This window comes from Columba livia, chromosome 13, assembly GCF_036013475.1.
Source record: "Columba livia isolate bColLiv1 breed racing homer chromosome 13, bColLiv1.pat.W.v2, whole genome shotgun sequence".
NCBI lineage: Eukaryota > Metazoa > Chordata > Aves > Columbiformes > Columbidae > Columba > Columba livia.
The window spans coordinates 16,023,055-16,040,316 of record NC_088614.1 but is presented as its reverse complement, the minus strand read 5'-3'; the positions used below and the strand labels follow the sequence as shown (position 1 = coordinate 16,040,316).

The following is a 17,262-nucleotide window of genomic DNA, read 5'->3' as shown; positions in this document are numbered from 1 at the left end:
AAATATGACATCTAACCAAAATAAGATGAGTTAAGGGCAACCTGTACTTCCTGTTTAGTTGGAGCACAGAATAATTTCCATGAAGGATGGTGGTATCTTTAGAAGAATCCCTTCCACTCTTGCATAAGCTGCCTTTGGGCATATGTAGTTTGCATAATAAATCTTGTACTTTGTCCCCTGTATATTTAACTAGCTCTTGTTTACATGGCTTTCTACTCTTCAGCGTTTGAACCCTTACCAATTATTTAGCACTAGCTTAAGTCTGCAACTTGTAGAGTTAGCAGTTGAAGTTTAATGGTGGGAGATTAAGATCTTCTGTTGTTGTTGTTACTTTGGAAAATGCCACCTAACAGTCTACATACAAACCTTGACCGTGCACACAGAATTTGGCCTTGAAGGCTGCACCATAAGGTGAAATTAGTGTAAGGTTGCTGAGAACTCTCAATATCAATGTATTTTAAAATCTGTTCATTATAATTTCTATCTCACAGAGCTAGAATACCTGCTGTGAATCTCCGTTCCCATGATATACCATGCTATTTCCGATCTTTTATTGTAGTTAATAGTCCCTGGACTAACTTAATTGTGAGGTGGAGGTTCAGACACCTGAAAGTGTGCTATGCCACAATTAAATCTCAGTTACAACGACGAGACAAAACAATTAACAATCCTTCAGAAATTATAGTTGTCCTTTTTCACAAAAACATATATATATATTTTTAGCCTACATTATTCTTATTTCCCTTATTCTTCCCTGAAGCCCAGGATACACTTTTGCAGTAGCTCTTTCAATTACGAGAATCAGTATTATGATTCTATGTCATGCTTTGTGTTTTGTTATCCCAAGACTCTAAATCTGTTCCTTTTCTCTTCCATGTTATCTTTAACATCTTTATAACAAAAGTGCTGCAAAAGCTATTGGAGAAAGATCAGTCTGTCTGACAACATCATTCTTTGTAGCATGGCAGAATTTGAATAGAGGCGACCAGTTCTGTTATATGAAGCAGCGTTCTCGTTAACAAAGGAGGATAAGCATCAGAAGCATCTGGGGAAAACCACTGATTCAAAGTGCTGCACTGTGAATATGAATTTTAACCAGCAATAAGAAAAAAGCAGAGTATCATCTTTAGTCAGCAGAGTTCAACTCTATTGAAGCAAAGGGGCTGAAGGAACTGATAAGTACTTGGGACACAATCCAAAGCAAGTCAGTGGAAAAGTTCCTGGTGACTTCAATGGTCTTTGAATAAGGTTTTCTAAAGCTATTTTTAAAGCACTTGTGTATGTGAATCTTCACCTGCATTAGCAGTGAACATAATCATTCAGCAAATTAGCTATTTATGTGCATGGGTGGATAAAGCAATTCTGGAAAGATCTGTGTGCCCAACGCACCAAAGGCTGGAAGCAGAGGTGTCGTTGGAACCTGTTGAGAGTGACCACTGGTGCTTTTGGGTGTTGAACTGGGAAGGCTCCAACTTTCCTAGCGTACTGCTGGATGCTGTCGCAGTCCAGCCACGCTCCCCTCCGGCAGAGCTTGCACTGCTGTCTGGGCAGAGGGACGGTGCTAAGCCGAGCTGCAGCCTAAAGGCTGAGGTGGCCATCAGCGGGAGCAGAGGCACGGGCGTTGCTTCTGCATCCTTTTTTGGGGAAGTCGCATTTTAAACCAAACCGGTGATTCTGAAGCCTTGGTTATTCCCAAAATACATCTTTCGCTTTCTGTTGTTTCAGATACACAAATAAATATTAGAATAAAAGATCGTAAAGATTTACTTTTGCAAGGGGGCTTAAATGCGGAGGGTATCTAACATGCTGCTTCTCTGTGTGTGGCCCCATGGGACTGCACACAGCACTGCTCGTTCTGGGCTGACAGACAAGCAGTGTGGGTAACCGCAGGGAGGGGAACAGAAGAGCTACATGAAGAGTCATCCTCTAAAGTTACTTGAATAAAGACAAAACAAATATCGTGTGGCTTCTGAAGAAGTATGGTGCTGGATTTTTTTCTCGTTGAAGCCGAACGAGTCTGCAAACAGGGGCATTAAGTGCAGGCACATTTTCTGCTGACCTTGCTACTGCACTGGCCCAGTGAGATAATGCACCTTTTCACCTGTATGGTTATTTGTATCTGGTGGGGAGCACTCCTAATATGACACACATAGGAAGGACTGTGTTTTTTGCTTCCATCTCCTTTTGGAGAGATCATTTCTGTTTTGTAGTTCAACCCAAATGTACAGCTTTAGGCGCGTTTCTGGCAATTATACCCTTAAAACATTACTTTCAACCTGCATTAACTCTGTGAGTCTCAAAATTGTTCCGTGGACATACGAACCTCTTTGTATTGAGGTCTGCTAGGTGTAAGCTTGCTTTCCTTAGCATTATTTTGGACCTTTTAGTTACCTTAAAAGCAATCCATGAACTTCCAGGGGTCCACAGACCATCCTTGGCTTATTGACAGCTACTGCACTGAAGCGGTTGTGGAGCAGCAGAGACAGGGGTGCCAGGGATGCTCACAGGTCAGCTCCACTGTGTTTCTGAGCATCCCACGTCTGGGCTGGTTTTGCAAAAGCTGACGGAGGTACCTATGAGGGACCTGTACAAAACTGTTTATGCATTGGCTATAGAATAAAATCGTGCTGGGGCGAAATCCCTATGCTGCCTCTTCACACTGTAGGTACACAATATTACTAGCTAGAAGCTGTTGAATTTTAAGTGTAAGGTTTAATTCCCATGGTTTGTACCCATCGCGTGGTAGTGTTTTGTCGTGGGAAACAGTATCTACCAAACCTCCATGTAACATATAGTGCATCATTTTGTTTGCCATGTCCAGCAGAAGGACAGCTGTCATAATTTTCAGTTTTACTGCCTTCAAATAACCTTTCCAAATGCTAATCTCTTTGTAATGCATTCTCCAGCAATTTTAAATAGGCCAACATAAACAGCATGTAATTTGCAGGTTTACTTTCTTTGTTGAATCACCTGAGCTAGACTTTTTTCATAATAAAACTGGTATCTAATTTACCACATGTATTATTCTAATCACAGTAACAACTTGTGGTTTTGCATACTGTGTAGTTATGCTTTCACATTATTCAGAACCAGGTTATATCTCATGAATTTCTGATAATTTTTTCTTTAGTTTCTGACAGTTATTTAATTGTCTTGTTAACACGGATCATTTGATTTTATATCAGATTAAACTGTAGTCTCAATGGTTCATTTTTGCAAAATGCTGTGTTGACAGAAAGGTGCAGAGAATTTGAATGGATATGTATCTTATGAAATGCACATTTCAGCCACTGGCACTGAGCTTCTCTATTAAGCCCTGGATAAACATTTTGAGGTTGTATGTTGGAGTTCATTAGTTTTCATATATGTGTGTGTGCTGGTTTGGTGTGTTCAGCTTTTGAAAACAGGCGCTGGTGGGAAGGTGGAAGGTGCAGGGCTTGGCGGGTTATCCCGCAATATGATTTGCGGTTGCTGGGGTTTGGGTGGGTTCTTTGCTATGCACGTTTTAGGGTAAAAAAAACCCAAACACCATTCTCTCACCTCCTATCAGGTAAGGTCCCCAAAAGGCCCATTAATTCCTCTTGCATTGGGGGAAACAGAGAAGAGAGCTTGGCGCAGCAGGAGAGCAGGTGGTATTGAATGCTGTGTCTAAAAGACAGTGATCATTTACTTTATAAAGACTCGCTTTTCTTTGAAATGCCATTTAACTAGACTAGGTCAACATTTTGAATTGGTAGCTAAACTAAAACAAGTTGGGAAAAGAACGTTTTGAGTTTGTTTTTTCCTGTTTTGAGATGTGTTTTAACCTTTCTTCTTTTTTTTTTTTTTTTTTTACAAGAAACAAAACTTTGCGAAATTTCTATTTCAAATATATTTGTTTGGAAAGATCATTTTTGGCAAAACGTTCACTAGCTGTCCTGTGGGAGTGGTGAGAAAGCTTCCCCTGGACTACAAGAGCACTATCAGATGGCACTGCCTCAGGGTATTGATTGAATATGAGTAGTAATACGGGTAGATAAGCTTGAGTGGTATTTGTTTTAAACTCTGATTTATCAGGGCCAGCCAGTGACACAAGCGATTTGGCATTTACACACTGAAGTCTTGATACAGCCTTGCTGGGTTAAGATACTGACTGCAAAATGTTTCAATAGCTTTTGAGCATTCATTTTGAAAAAAAAAAAACAAACAGCGATGTATTAAGTCCAGGAAATGCAAAGAAAAACACTAGAAAAGTTGTTCTCCCCTTAATATAAATAAACTACAAGACAGATTCGATTTAAAGAACCTTCACCACCACTGAGAATCCTGCTGGTGTTGGCTGTCTTCTTAAGTTATATTTGACGCTGACACCACTGGGAGGATGGGAGATTTCCCGCTGTTTTTATCACTCCTACGCTGAGGGATAAAACTCCTGTCGTCTTTAGGACCTGATCTTGCCCAGAGAATTGTACAATTATTAAACCTGTTGTGGAGAAAAGGAACCAGCTGAATCCATCAGCTCTCTTCAGTGAACTCGCTGGGCACTACCCAGGCCTGCTGGTGAGGGAGAGGGGATGTTTTAGCTCCGTAAATTCAAATAGCATGGAAGGATAACAAAGCTTCAAAAAGCAGTGTAGAGCTGTTCCTGTCTGTTTTTCTGATGTGTTTTCTACCCAACCTGTCCACCGCCCCTCGGTGGCTTTGGATGGAGGGGCTTTCACTGGCTTCACGTCATGTGCAGCACGTGCTGTCCAGGGCAAAACGTCACAGCAATGTGAATGCTGTGCTGTTTGCTGTGGCATAGCTACGGGACAGTGTGGCACAGCTATGGGATGCTGTGATGCCTCCTGCCCACAAGACTATCAGACCATGTTGCTTTTCAGCTGGCCGTGGAACACCGGTTTCCATCTGCAGCAGCAGCCCTAACAGGAGTCAATGGTCATTCCTACCCCAGGGCTGCAATCTGGTGTTTAGCAGTGAGTTTGCTTTGACTGTGAAGTCTGTATTTATTAGTCAATACCAATTTTCTCCTCCTTGTGACAGGAACATTATCAGAGAAGTGACTTGTGAATTTGTCTACAACACCTGCTTGGCTGCCCACACCTGGGGTCTGTTTCCCTGCAGCTGAGCTGGAGCTGTGCGAGATGGACACGGCAACCTAAACACAGCTGTGCATTAAGAAATCTTTGCCTTGTGAAACTCCTGCCAAAGAACGTTTCAGCTTGCTAGATAAAAGAAATAGACACAGATTCAGGCAACTAGGCGAAGAAAATGTGTCGTTACGTGCAACAGATCTAATGAGTACTTTGTTTAGGAAGGGAAGTCAAAGCCGGGAAGCAGAACGGCCTTTTCCCAAGGTAACTCCACCCCAGGGCACCTTCTCCACTGAGACAGGAGATGGTGAATATTTTGCCGCTATCAAGACCAGTGTTGCCGTGCTTGCTTCTGATTTCTCTAAAGGACTACAAGAATGTAGTTTGTCTTGCTAATTAGAGCCGCTCTCACAGCAAATAGGGTTTTCTTGGAATATTAACAACTGGGCCTTCTTTGGAATGATTTTACACCAGCAATGTTTGGTTGCTAAAAGGACAGAAGCTCAGAAACGTTTAATTAATGAATATTAAAATATTCAGAATACTCAAAATGCTGTCTCAGCAGTTCTTTGTGAAACATCTTTCATTATCATCAAATGTCTATCTATTAGTGGTGGTGTGCAGGGCTGTAATCAAAGCGGCTGAATGCTGTAAAAATGCCTATAAATACACGCACTCTTCTGAACTCAGTAGGAACCAGCATTTGACTCACACTCCCTAATCTGAGGAATTTGAAATCTAATTAACATTAAATTGCAAGAAAAGTATACAGAGATCAGTGCCAGAAGGATGGCTTTGCTGTGCGAGGGAGGGAGGCGGCTGGGAGCCGCTGGGATGGGGCGGGGAGGAGGGAAGGGGAGGCAGGCTCAGTCCTGCTCCCCAGGCTGCCTCGGGGAAGACATTTGAAAGTCAGTTTTGTGCCCTACACAGCTATATAAGCAAATAACCAAACAATACAGCGAGGCTGATGCTGCAGAAGTTTCTCCCCAAAGCCCCGATGTAAAGGGGGCAGGAGGCGTCACGATGACAGCTGTGAGCGTGGGAGCTCTGCTCACCTGCTCAGACTGAAAAGGAAAAGCCTCTTCACACTTGGAGGGACTGTGGTGATGGCACATCCAAGCCTAATGTGAAGGGTAAATCAAGTAGAACTCAGCCTTTGAAGATGAAGGGGAATAGAGTAAAATACACGCTTGCGTACTGTGGGTCTCTGATTTTGAATCTGTGATTTCATGGAGGAAAGAAATCGTGTCACTGAATTCCTTTGAGGAACTGTGTCCTTGGCTTATTAATTGGCTTCATGCGCTGTCCAATTTCAGAAGAGGAAAGGGCTGCATTTGTGTGTGGCTGGTCTTAGTTAATTATTATCTACTGAAATATCACCTAGGAAATACTCTGTCATGCAGCTTGATACTTCATGCAGCAAAAGGTAACTCTTCCATAGTTCATTAAATTATGTTGTGGTGAACTTATCTCCACTGGGTCTCAATTAAGAAGTGAAGCCAGTGCCTTTAGAGGAAAAGGCAGAGAACAATCAGAATATGTTGAATATATAATTTGATCTCTGGAAACAAGCAAGAGGAAAAATATGGTGTACAAATGTGTAGACATTAAGAACTTGTTATATCTCAAAGATTTGTGTATGGAAGTGTAATATAATTAGATCATTATTGTTTGTTAGGAATATTTAGTGCTTTTGAAAATTTAAGGTGTTTTTTCTACGTTAACTACCGTATATTTACCATAGTAAATATTCATTTTCCTTACTACTTGCCGTTTCTCCATTTAAGCACCTCTGGGAGCTTCAGTCATGCTGATTTTTGGGCCCATTGTCTATTACCATGAATTATAAAACTGCAGTAAATTTTCTATTACATTCTAATTTAATTAAACATTTTGGTTTTAATAATATATATTTTTTTTATTTCCCATTAAAAAAAGTTTTAAGTATCTAGCAGAACTAATCTCTCTGGATCTTTTTCTACAAAACCCCACAAAGGTCCTTTCATTAAATAACTTTAAATGTGAAGAACAGAAAAGGAAGCTATCTCAACTTTTGTTTCTCGGACCTCCTTTCCTACCATTCTTCATTTCTCTCCCATTTACATGCTTTTCTTTAGTATTGCTGTCATTATAATGGTTTGCCAAGTTTTTTTTCTCCTACAAAATACAAATCTTCCCAAGAAGCATTCTGTAGTTACTGGTGAAATCTGCTACTGGCACGGGCAGTAACATGGCTGGTTTAACATGCAGCACTGAACACATCATCAATATATAGGTGTTAAAAAATACCTGGCTTTGTAGATTCTTGAGTAACTTAATTCCCTTCAATAGCATGAGAACGAGCAGCTCATAAATGTAGAATAATTGGAATTTTAATTAGGTAGTGACTTAAGGATGCCTCCTGTTTACAAGGTAATAACATCCCTTGAGCTAATTGAATGGAGGGGCAGTTTTCAGTTTAAGAGCTTATAAAAAGATTTGTTGATTAGTTTCCACTGTTAATCTCGGCTGTCCACAGTATGTAAGTGAACTTGGTGGCCGAGGTGCCGATGTTTGGTTTGGGCACGTGAATGGTATCCCAGCCTTGCTTAAGTTCTCACCCAAGTCTCTAGGATGAATTTGAGACAATTAGAGTGAACAACATTGAAGTCTCGATGAGTACAGAATCGCTTAGCTGTGGCATAAAATTAATGGCATCTACCTGCAGGTGTATGCATTTACTTTTGTGACTATTTGAATACACGCGTTTTTATTTGTTTACAACGGAACAGTCAGAGGAATTTGTTTTCTTCTGTGAGATGAGCGGCATCATGTTTTTCCTAGCAGCTGCATGCACAATTAGGAGGACCCAATTAAAACTGAATTCAGTTCACACTGTGCAGCAGTGATTGCTGTCTGTAATTTCTCCTGTGGTTTGACTTATGGGCATTAAGCTGTGCAGAACTTTATTAACAAATAAAGTCAAGTCAAACAAGTCAAGAAAGAAAAATGCAACAAGCTGGAAACTGAAATCTTGGCCATTGTGCACTATCTACAGCTTGAGAAAAGGAATCTTCCCCCCCATCCCTCTCAAACAGCCACTGGGCAGATGACCAGTTTGCTCAGGCTTGTGCTTTCTGTCCTCCTGGTCACAAGAATAAGTGTTTGTGTATCTCCTCTGCTCCCCTGTCAGCCACTCCACCTGCAGCAGGTGCAGGCCGTCTTTCCTGTGGATTCAAGCCTAAAATAATTCCAAAGCCAAATATACCTTTGTTTGTCCCATTGTTTGTGCCATCATTACAGAAAGCTCAGCACTGCCAATCTTTATGCCAAATGGAAGGAGGAAGGTAAATGAATTAGAATGGGGAAGGAACAGGGCACTGGAGCACAGGCACCATCTTAAGGACGAAGAATTTCACAAACTGCTTTCTTTCTCCTTCCTGAGGCTGCTCAGCGCCCACTGCTCTATAAAGAGACTTGATTCGTCCCAGCCCATGTAACCTCTCCTCGTGTATGCGTGTACGTACGCAGTGGCACAGCATGTTTCTCTTTCATCATTTAGGGATACCCGAAGCCTGTAAGCACTGATCTCCTGGCTAATGTGCTACAAAAAGCACATCATCAGACATCCAGTCCCTGCAAAGAGCTTTATGAGAAAACGTGTGGTTTCCAACTAAAAAGCAGGAAGAGAAGCCCCGAAAGACTCAATTTCTGTAGGCATGAACAGCCAGTGGGTAGTGATTCTGAAACAAGAGGAAAAGAGCGTGTCTGAATTGCTCTGACATGCAGAAGCGGCTCCTCGCCGGAGCGCTGTTCCCCTTTATCATCACATAGGTCTCCTGAAGTGGCTGAGACCAAAAAGGGACAAAGATGGGGCTTAATTTTACAAGATGCAGAATATTCTGACCACCAGGCAGCAGAGCACTTCAGGCACTGGAGCAGAGCTACAAGTACAGACGCTTAGTTGATATCGAAGTACTTTTGTGCAGTGATGCTATGAGCTGGCATCTTGTAGGACAGGGCCTGTGCGGGACAAGACTAAAATCAGTTAATCACCTTGAGTATGTCAAGTGCTGACAGATCCAAAACTGGTCAGTTAATTTCAAAAATACATAGGTTACTCACTCGGATAAAATTATAATTATATTCATGTGTAGGGCCTATACAAGGTCAGTTATTTGGCTTTTTATGTTTTCGTGACTGCTGCTAAAGCAGTAGTTAACTGGCAGTTTTGATGCTGATACACGAAACAAGCCATAATAGAGAAGAAAGACACCTTTAATTTCAAGCTCCACTAGAATCATGAAAGGAAGACTAATGTTTACTAAATGAAAAAGGATGATATTGCTGGAGAGAGGAAGTTCTGCTTAAACTTTTAAGGGAAGGTTAATAACTTTGAGAAATGGAAACATGTATTATAAAACATGTTTTAAATGGCATAAACTTTAGAAAATCCTTAAAATATTGTAAGCTTGCCTAAGCTCTTCAATGTGGTATCAAGTTTTAAAAATCAAGTTAACTGAATGATAGCTGACATATGGCAGGAAGCTTTCTAGCACTGACATATTTTCTATGAAAAATTCAATATAGCCTTATATTTAGTATAAATGTTTTGAGGTGAAATGAAAGTCTTCTAGTCAACTTTTGCATCTGGGAAGCATCCAGGCTTGTTCCCCGGGAATACACTTTCATAAAGCTGCCACTCCGAGTGTCTTCTGACGTATCGCAGTGCGGCTGAGCTTTGCTGGGATGTGTTGCCAAGCACCATAAACGAATGCAGCTCCGAGATGGCAGGTCACTTTTTATTTTGCCAGACACAACAAAGAAGTGTCAACCTCTGACAGTTTTTAAAAGTAGGCTTTAAAAGAAACATCAAACCTTTCTTTTAAACCGGTCAGTATCTGAGAAGGCACGGTCACAGAAGAAGAGAGGGTAAGGAAATTTGTGGAAGCTGCACTATGTGAGTGATTTAGCACTGCATCACTCTGGCTTTATGCTGCTGAATATATTTGGGATTAGGTGGCACGGGCTTTATGCCATCAAATAAATGGGCAGTGGATCTGAGTGCAGTCATCGGATGTGTGTGTGTGCACCACTGCGGTGGGATTATAACTGCTGCCAGGAATGCACTAGATTTTGTGATAATCTCACAGTTAATATGCTTCAGCCTTTCATTTTTGTTTTGGGCTCTTGCAGTCCTTGGGTACCTTGAATTCCCTGCAGAGAACCCCTGCAGTAATAGGAAAGGGAAACATTTATCAGGTGAATTGCCTGATTTAACACAATATAGCACAATCTATGAGCAGTAGGACAGGCCAGGAACAAATCACAACAGCTTTGGGTCCCAGTTCCCCAGTGTAACAGTGAAGTGCTCCAACTCTGTGAAGCACTTGCTCACGGTCAACAGGACATACTGGTCCTGTAAATGCTGGGCTGTGATACTGTGCTGCTTTGACTGAAATTGAGTTAATTTTCTTTGTGCAGTTAGAAACCTTTCTTTTTTTGTAGCAAAGTAATTTTTTAATTTAGTTTGAGAACAAGAAGGCAATGCCCTGGGACAGCATTAGTGTTTTTAATTACTCTGGTCTAAGACCAAATGCCTCTGAGCTCTGCCCACAGCTGCGAGGCAGCTGGGAAGGGGGCACAGATGGGGCAGCCCTTGGCTGACATCCACACTGATCAATAAGAATATTCCATCCCATTCGCATCATGCTTCGTATTTAAGGAGAGTCGGGATCTTCTGCCTTGTCTTGGGGCAGCTCGGAGTCGGGACACAGACCTGTTTGGGGCAGTTCTGTTTGGGACTGTCTTTAGTTTGGCCTTTTGCCATCCTGCTGCTTTGCAGAGGCCTCTGGGCCTTTCTGCCTTCTTCTCTCTTCTCTCTGGGATCGGCTGTTTGGTGCTGCTGCCTGGGACTGGCCGCTCGATGTGGACAGAGGTCACGAGGAATTGCACTGAGTATCTTTTATTCTATACTCTATTTGAATTTTATATATATTATTATTGGTAGTATATCAGCATTATTTTAATAAACTGTGTTTATCTCAATCCACAAGTTTCTCCCCTTTCGATTAGTTCCCCTATTTGGGGGTGTCTCAGGCTGTAGCTTAAGAACTGTATTGGCTTTTATGGGCTTTAGGCTGGAAAAAGTACTGACTTTCTAACTGCTAAAGCATGTTAACAGAAACCGTAAAAAAAAGAAAATAAAAAAAGAGGTGGTGCACTCTCAATACCATGTCATAAATAAATGCTGCATTTTTCATAAGACCGCCACGGATATGGCATAGTCATGAAAGCAGGGAAAAATTGTTGTAGGAGACAACCTCTGTATATTATTTGTGATAAAACAGCTTATACGCAATTGCTTTCAGCACTAGGCTGCATTTCTTTTGAAGAGGGTTGCACTGGACAGCGTTTGATCCTCTTATAAGCAGTCGCCTGATGAAGTCATTGCCAGCACTTTTTTCCAATGTAAAAAATAACCAGGTTCACATTCACAGTCAGTCTAAACCACAACCATTTCAAGCAACAGAAAAGGGAATATCATAAGACCACATTGCCCTTATAAGTGCCTGGCCTCGGCAGACAAGGTAATAGATCTTTTCCTTTTTATCCCAATAACTGCAGACTGTTGAGAAATAGTCTGCATGCAGGGAAGTTCAGCTAAAGAAGACTCAGAGGATGCGAATGCATAAGGTTCATCTGCTCTTGAACGGGTGGAAGCTGTTACTCCTGCTTGAAAAGCCTATCGACGAGCCCACTTGCCTCTGCTTCAGTCACCGCATTCTTTTGTTCGTCATTTCTGCTGATGCTGTTAGTTGAGAAGCAGATTAAATGGCTTCCAGTTTATTAAGAGAAGTTGCAAATGGTAGGAAAATTACTTCTGAAATTATATATCCATGCTAGTTCATTTTCAGTTGTATTTATAAAAAGTTTCCAGCGTGACAAAAAGTGGTACGTTGTGCACTAGAACAGTATTATGGAAATGTACAGTGAACTTGGAGACATGCATAGGACTGTAATTTGTGAGAAACAAGGTGTATGTGCTCTGAATAAGTAATTAAGAACATTTCAGTATAGCTACACTATTGGTATTTGCTCTAAGGCTACTGCAACAGACAGTAATATTTCTGTGCTGTGGCTCCCTTGTGCTGTCAGGTTTGCAGTCGCATTCGCATGCCAGCCCTTCAGACTGTCCCTCTCCTTCCTCCCGCTCCTCCCCATCACACCCGTAGTAAAGCAGAAAATAAAGAAGATGACAGTATTATGTTAGGACCTGGTAGATGAGGTAAAGACCGCAATCACTGCAGAATCTCAGATGAGTTTCAGGCTTGGTTATGTTCAAACTTGACTTTAAAATTCTGATACAGTCAGAGTATGAAGCCATTTCCATTCTACTTAGTGTTTTCACTCTTTTGGAGCTCTCACAACATGCATCCTTTGAGATGTATTTTCCACCTTTTACCAGCTCCCAGAGGAGCGTGTGTCCATATATATTCATCCTAAAGTTCTAACTGAAAACATACACGTTTGTGAGTATTATTTTTTTTCCCCATGGGCTTATTTACCATATGGAGGGAAATTCACTACCTGAATATAGGTGTATAGAAACATTAATACTTCCCCTTGGTTTTATTTGGCAAAATTTCTCATTAGAAAAGTAGATACCATTTCAGAATACCCCTTCTCTTCTGACTAATGTCTGTAGAACACATGGTCTTAAGTACAGCTACAGATATTGTAGTGTGGCTATAGATACCGTGTCCCTGGTGCAGGTGGGAGGCAGTGGTCTGGCATTCCTGACCTCTCCTCACCATATTCATGGCCACAGTCCTGTCTGCAGCCCAGGGACCGGCTGGTCCTGCAGCTCAGGAGTTTCTGTCGGTGCTGGAGATGCCCCGGAGAGCTGCCAGGATGGGCTGCAGCCCCTGGGCTCTGCTCTCGCTTCCTGGCATCGTTTGTCCAAGTTGCTCTCCCTGGTACCACCCCAAGGCAGCTCTCCCGAATCCAGGCTCTCCGTGCTGTCAGGATCTCATACCCTGCCATGGCCAGGGCTGCGGAGGTGCTCGTTAGCGCTACCAGCTCCTCCACCATCAACCCTGGGGGAGCTGCAGAGCCAGCGTGCTGAAGAAGCCTCTACCGACCACCGGGCTGCTGCTTCCAGCACAGAAAAAGCGCTGGGGTGGCTGCACATTTAGTTACTGACAAGTTTTGCATGTTTAATATGCTGTCACAGACAGATTTATACATTGAAAGGTCGTCATTAGGATGGGGATATATGTATTAATTTTTTCTTGTGCGCCATGTGCAAATGTGCTTGTCTTACCCAAAACAAATCCATTACTGTGTCTGCTTAAGAATAATGGCATGATTATTGCAGAAGCCAAGTTTTATATAGTTATGCATGGAGAATTATTAGAAGAGCATTACATTTCTGTATGGTGTGTGACTCTCATTCATACGACTTCTCAACCCGCACCCCTGCTTTGTCCTGCGTTTTCCATAGTAATAGTACTCTTCACAGACGGTGAGAAAACGACTGTTGTAACTGACTCGTTAATGACCACAGGAATATCTACTGAATTTAATGTATTGGCTTGGAAAATCTGTTTTGCCCACCCTAAATGCCTGTCTTAAATATATCTGCTCAGAGCGATGTGCATTATATAAATAAAACTACACAGACAGCATGTTTGTCAATCAGCAAAAAGGCTCTACAGCCGCGATCCTGGGCACATGTACTTTGTAAGCATTGGTTTCCAACAGATAAATGTAATCAAGGTTTATATGCTCAGAGAAGCCAACAGGATGGGATTGTTTCACTCGAAAGATCAGAAGAAAATTGTAACTAATGTTGTGGAAAATTACTTTGATATTGCTTTCTCAGTACAGCATCACAATTAGGTAGCAGTGTGAAGCACAGGGAAAGAATAAATGAATAGTAACAAATCAACACAAACAGCTACTGTCAGGAGTACTTTACTCAGTGAAAGTAATGTAAGCATTACTTAAAGTTTTATGACTGTGGATTTTATACTGGTTTAAGTAGTACATCAAGGTCTCACCATCGTGCTTGCTAGGACTAAAACAATCAGGAACAATTTCCGGAACAGAGAGATAAAACTAAAGTACCGAAGTATTTTTATTAATGTTGTTTCATAAGTTGTACTATTTTAAATTAAAGATGACTGAGTGTACTAACCATGAAACACACCTTTTTGGACAACGCGTAATTCTCCTCTGCTGCTTTTCAGTGGAAAATAAATGTTACTGAACTTTTGTCCAGCTTTCCTGATGAGATTTCAGCACCTGGCAAACACATTTTGCTACCTAATAACTGCATGGGAAATACAAACGCAAAGACTAATCCAATAAAACTTTGCCATGCAGAAGCTGTTGTCCTAAGTAGATTAATGACACATGCATTTGTTCAATTCTATTGAGGGAGCAATCAGGCAAGCAAATTACAGCAATATTGGATCTCCATTAGAAACAGGTCCTCGTAAGGAGAAGCACACCGCACAGGGGAAGGGGAGGATCCTGCTCCGCTTGCCAAAAATGCCACTTGTGATTGACAGATTTGCACAGGAGACTGTCTAGTGTTGAAATACGCCTACCTCTCTCTGTTATGGAATGAATGGATATTTTTGCTGTGTTTGTTAAGCCACCTAATATGTTCTAGTGATAACTGGTATCGTTTTCAGAAGCAGGGGATGTGCGGAGTTTCTGAGTCCACTGGGAGCCAAAAGCACTTAACACACACGAAAATCAGCCAAACAGAAAAAAGTAATTGTATCGAGCACCTTTTACTCAAGGGTGCAGTCTGCTTCCTATTATCATAAATAGTAATTGAATGAGAGAATCGAACAATTGATTCACACACCTTTGGCAGTCACAGCATCATTGGGATGTTCGTGTTTCAGCTGTGCAGAACCCTGCCCACAGCAATCCAGGGTGCTAGGGAGTGAGTTCCCCCGTGGGGGCAGGATCTCTGTTCGGGCTTGCTTTAATTTGAATGTGGTTGAGTGTCCCCTTCTATGGTTACATCCCTCTCAAAAATCACCTGCCAGCGTGCTACAATCAGCAGTCAGCCTTGAAGAGGTTTGTGGCAGAGGGAACAGGGGTACGACGGGTCAAGATGAGGGAAAAGAAAAAACAGAGAAGAAATTGCACTGGTTTTGAGACACCACTAGAAATTCTTTCACTTTCAGGAGCAAAGAAGTAACTTTTCAATGTAAAGTTACAGATTCTGAGATGCATTAGAGCACTGCCAGCATTTGCTGTCCGTATGTCTTTCCCCTCACCCCCAATCTACCGGCCAATTTTGGTCAAATGTGGCCAGTACCACTAGTTTTAATGTGTAAGCTCTTTAGCATCCAAGTACACAACAATAAATTGCAAAAGCACTGAAGGGACTGGCTCATCTCTGCTTTGCGGTGATGATTCATTATTTCTATAGAATCAGCTGCGTGTCTGCTTTCAAAATTGGTGTGTAGTCGGACTGAATTATAAACATATTAAAGTACAGAATGTTTAGTGACATGGAAATAAGCACTTAATAAACCTGGACATAGAAATTAGCACTTAATCTAATTAAAAATTCTCTGTGTTAGGGTTCAGCTCCTTTAAAAATGTTAATAATATTTTTAAACATACACAGTCATGTTCACTATACAATGAAGATGTCAATCGAACAGACTTTTTATAAAGCACTTATTTAGTCAAAGGAGAATTTCAGCGCATATAAGAGCAAACACAGTGACCGAACCACAGCGCACAGGGGCATTATGATGAGCTGGAGTAACCACACTGGCATTTGTCTAAGCTTTAAACCAGCCTCATTGCAGCCTTCATCAAAGAGAAAGAGACTAAGAAATCAAGAGATCTTGTGCCTTTTTGTACTTCTTGTGTGCCCCTCATTTCAAAGAAAACCAATGTTCCGCCCGCAGTTTTCTGGTTATCACATTGATGTAGTCTTTGTGGCTCTACACAGTTTAACGTTAATAGTATAGGAAGATGGCATGCGTGTGAATGGAGATTATGAATTTTCATGGAAGTTAAACATATTAAAAGAATGCATCCCAACGTATTTTATGTTTCTTGCACGGCTCATTTATGCATTTCGTATTTTGCATCCTCCTGACACGCTGAATATTGCATCAGGGCAAAGGGGAATTCACAGGCATGTATTTGCAGGAACTGAACTTTTGGCAACGCTTCTCATTTTCATGTTTACAGTGGTATATCTGGTAGCAGAAGTTGGTCTCAACTTTAGCAGAAAATTAAGTCCATCCAGCTGGACCCTGTGTACCTTGGCAAAGGTTCCTGCATAATCAGTTAATTGGTTCTTGGAACTGTTTTTTAAGCAAACTCCTCTTTTTTCTTAATTAATTTCAAAATAGCCTTTATTTAAAAAAAAAAATATGTACCTTTGTTGAGGCAACCTCTGTGAAATACCTAAAACATGTTAAGTTATCACTATAAGATATTAAACATTAAAGAGTGAGTGAGTCAAATAGAAATAGAACGCTTACCTGGTGTCTGCTGATGAACTATTTCTTCTGGATCCTGCAGGTGAATGAAGACAACGAGCCCAGCTGCTCCAAACAGCAAGATGAAGGAGAACATACACGTCAGCCTCATAATTATTGTTCGCGGATCAATCCGGTTCCGACCCAGGAAAAGAACTGCATGCAATTTCCAGGACACTCTTCACTCATAGTCTCGTCCTCTCATCCGGAATTCTGGTGTAATACATCTACAAGAGGTAAAAAAACCAAACCCATATAACTTAAAATATAGAACATTTACTTTTTCCATGCAGGTTAGTAGATTCAAGTCCTTGTTTAGATCAAATAACTGATTTTTCTAATATTTCTTTGGTACAGTTAAATGCAATCGTCTAGTCAATTCCTGCCTCATCACTTCATTTTTAATTGTATGTCACTGTTTTAGCGTGTTGAAAAGACAAAGTAGAACATCATTAGAAAGTGCAGTTTGGGAAAAATGGTCCTGCCATGGCTGCAGTTTGCACAGAAAACCCTATTAATAGCTTGCTTGCTTCAAGTGAAGCATGTGTCACTTTTTATTTTTCACTGGTTAAACAATGTGAAAGCCATAAAGTGAGATAATGTGGGGGAAACGATCACTCAAGATGCACATTGCATGTCGAACATGGGTAGAAGGCCAAACAAGTGCCAGCTGCCTGCTT

General features: G+C 41.3%; 2 protein-coding genes across 3 annotated transcripts in view; one reads left to right on the top strand and one right to left on the bottom strand.

Moving 5' to 3' along the window:
- The window catches only part of CHST8 (carbohydrate sulfotransferase 8), a 121,238-nt gene extending 104,522 nt beyond the window's left edge, over positions 1-16,716 (bottom strand). Inside the window, exon 1 of the mRNA XM_065028419.1 lies at positions 16,586-16,716. Coding sequence (XP_064884491.1) covers positions 16,586-16,694 — 109 coding nt within the window. The 5' untranslated portion in view covers positions 16,695-16,716. The remainder of the gene's footprint in view (positions 1-16,585) is intronic.
- PEPD (peptidase D) overlaps positions 16,637-17,262 on the top strand; it is a 227,865-nt gene continuing 227,239 nt past the window's right edge. The window contains exon 1 of one of the 2 annotated variants that reach the window (XM_065028417.1): positions 16,637-16,818. Coding sequence is in view for 1 of the 2 variants with exons in the window: in XM_065028413.1 (XP_064884485.1) it covers positions 16,743-16,818 (76 nt within the window). In the remaining variant the exon portion in view is untranslated. The remainder of the gene's footprint in view (positions 16,819-17,262) is intronic. The other variant, XM_065028413.1, reaches the window with a different exon arrangement.